This window comes from Limulus polyphemus, unplaced genomic scaffold, assembly GCF_000517525.1.
Source record: "Limulus polyphemus unplaced genomic scaffold, Limulus_polyphemus-2.1.2 Scaffold6828, whole genome shotgun sequence".
Lineage (NCBI taxonomy): Eukaryota > Metazoa > Arthropoda > Merostomata > Xiphosura > Limulidae > Limulus > Limulus polyphemus.
The window spans coordinates 10,198-12,787 of NW_013672438.1; the positions used below are offsets into that span (position 1 = coordinate 10,198).

Consider the following 2,590-nt stretch of genomic DNA (forward strand, 5'->3'; position numbering starts at 1 on the left):
AGTACTAATATATTGTATAAGTTGTCTGTTTAAACAATCTCCATGTTTTAGTACTAATATATTATATATGTTGTTTGTTTAAACAATCTACGTGTTTTAGTACGAATATGTTGTATAAGATGTCTGTTTAAACAATCTACATGTTTTAGTACGAATATGTTGTATAAGTTGTATATTTAAACAATCTACGTGTTTTAGTACTAATATGTTGTATAAGTTGTCTGTTTAACAATCTACGTGTTTTAGTATTAATATGTTGTATAAGTTGTCTGTTTAAACAATCTACGTGTTTTAGTACTAATATGTTGTATAAGTTGTCTATTTAAACAATCTACGTGTTTTAGTATTAATATGTTGTATAAGTTGTCTGTTTAACAATCTACGTGTTTTAGTACTAATATGTTGTATAAGTTGTCTGTTTAAACAATCTACGTGTTTTAGTACTAATATGTTGTATAAGTTGTCTGTTTAAACAATCTACGTGTTTTAGTACTAATATGTTGTATAAGTTGTCTGTTTAAACAATCTACGTGTTTTAGTACTAATATGTTGTATAAGTTGTCTATTTTGACGATTTACGTGTTTTTAATGCAGAATTTATCGTTCTCTAGATAAAGATGAAAATGGTGGACAAAAACAAAACATTTTATTTAATAAGTTCGAACGTTTTGGATTACATTTATTCCATCTTCAGCGAAAGCTGGAAATTCAGTTACAAAGATATTTATAAACTACAACTATAGTATCATTAATCCCAGGCTATGTTTGTTTGTTTGTAATTAAGCACAAAGCTACACAATGGGCTATCTGTGCTCTGCCCACCACGGGTATCATTAATCACTCGCTACTTAGTTCTTACGTAAAGTGGTAAACGGAAGGAAAAAAGAAAACAGATTAAAGAATTTATTAGGAAATAGTTTAGTTTTAAGTGTGTAAATGTAGAATAATTTCAGATCTAAAAAGGTCTGTAAGCCATTAAGAGTAGGGCGGTTTTTATTGTAGAGTTCAAGGTCTGAAGATCCTGCAGTAATCGTTAAATGAAATATTGTGACCTGTGGTTTCAACATGTGTTTTGTTTAGCCAGTTTACGTGACCTTACAGTCACTACACGTGTACTTACTTATACACGATCCATGAACGTAGAAGTTTAGGTATGTTCTTTAAGCTGAAACACACTGACTACTGGTGATAATATCGACATTTTTCTTTGTTTGTATAAAATAAAGATATTTTCCATTCTATAACAAGAAAGTGAACGTTCATATGTATCTACTTATTGCTAATGTTTGAAATATTATACCTACACATGATTATCTATACACTGTTTGTTTTCTCCCTCAGGAATGAACAGTGAAATCTCTTGTGAGAGTGAAGAAAGTAACAATATCCAAAAGGAGCTGCCTGAAGAAGACGATAGCGAATCAAAACAAGCTTACAAAGATGATAGCGAATCAAAACGAGCTTACGAAGATGACAGCGAATCAGATCAAGCTCTCAACTTGGTAAGTTTTGTACAGTTATGTCACTGTTCTAGACTGATGTAACATAACGTCACTGTTCTCGACTGATGTTACATAATGCCACTGTTCTAGACTGATGTAACATAACGTCACTGTTCTAGACTGATGTAACATAACATCACTGTTCTAGACTAATGTAACATAACATCACTGTTCTAGACTAATGTAACATAACAGATGTAACATAACATCACTGTTCTAGACTGATGTTACATAATGTCACTGTTCTAGACTAATGTAACATTACGTCACTGTTCTCGACTGATGTTACATAATGTCACTGTTCTAAACTGATGTAACATAACGTCACTGTTCTCGACTGATGTAACATAGCATCACTGTTCTAGACTGATGTAACATAACGTCACTGTTCTCGACTGATGTAACATAGCATCACTGTTCTAGACTGATGTAACATAACTTCACTGTTCTAGACTGATGTTACATAACATCACTGTTCTAGACTGATGTTACATAACATCACTGTTCTAGACTGATGTAACATAACGTCAGTGTTCTAGACTGATGTTACATAACGTCACTGTTCTAGACTGATGTTACATAACGTCACTGTTCTAGACTGATGTAACATAACATAACTGTTCTAGACTGATGTTACATAACGTCACTGTTCTAGACTGATGTAACATAACATCACTGTTCTAGACTGATGTTACATAACATCACTGTTCTAGACTGATCTAACATAACGTCACTGTTCTAGCCTGATGTAACATAACGTCACTGTTCTAGACTGATGTAACATAACGTCACTGTTCTAGACTGATGTTACATAACGTCACTGTTCTAGACTGATGTAACATAACTTCACTGTTCTAGACTAATGTATCATAACATCACTGTTCTAGACTAATGTAACATAACGTCACTGTTCTAGACTGATGTTACATAATGTCACTGTTCTAGACTGATGTAACATAACATCAATGTTCTAGACTGATGTTACATAACATCACTGTTCTAGACTGATGTAACATAACATCACTGTTCTAGACTGATGTAACATAACATCACTGTTCTAGACTGATGTAACATAACGTCACTGTTCT

General features: G+C 32.7%; 1 protein-coding gene across 1 annotated transcript in view; it reads left to right on the top strand.

Moving 5' to 3' along the window:
* The window catches only part of LOC106474107 (POU domain protein 2-like), a 32,593-nt gene that overhangs the window by 4,481 nt on the left and 25,522 nt on the right, over positions 1–2,590 (top strand). The window contains exon 2 of the mRNA XM_022402484.1: positions 1,342–1,502. Coding sequence (XP_022258192.1) covers positions 1,344–1,502 — 159 coding nt within the window. The 5' untranslated portion in view covers positions 1,342–1,343. The remainder of the gene's footprint in view (positions 1–1,341; positions 1,503–2,590) is intronic.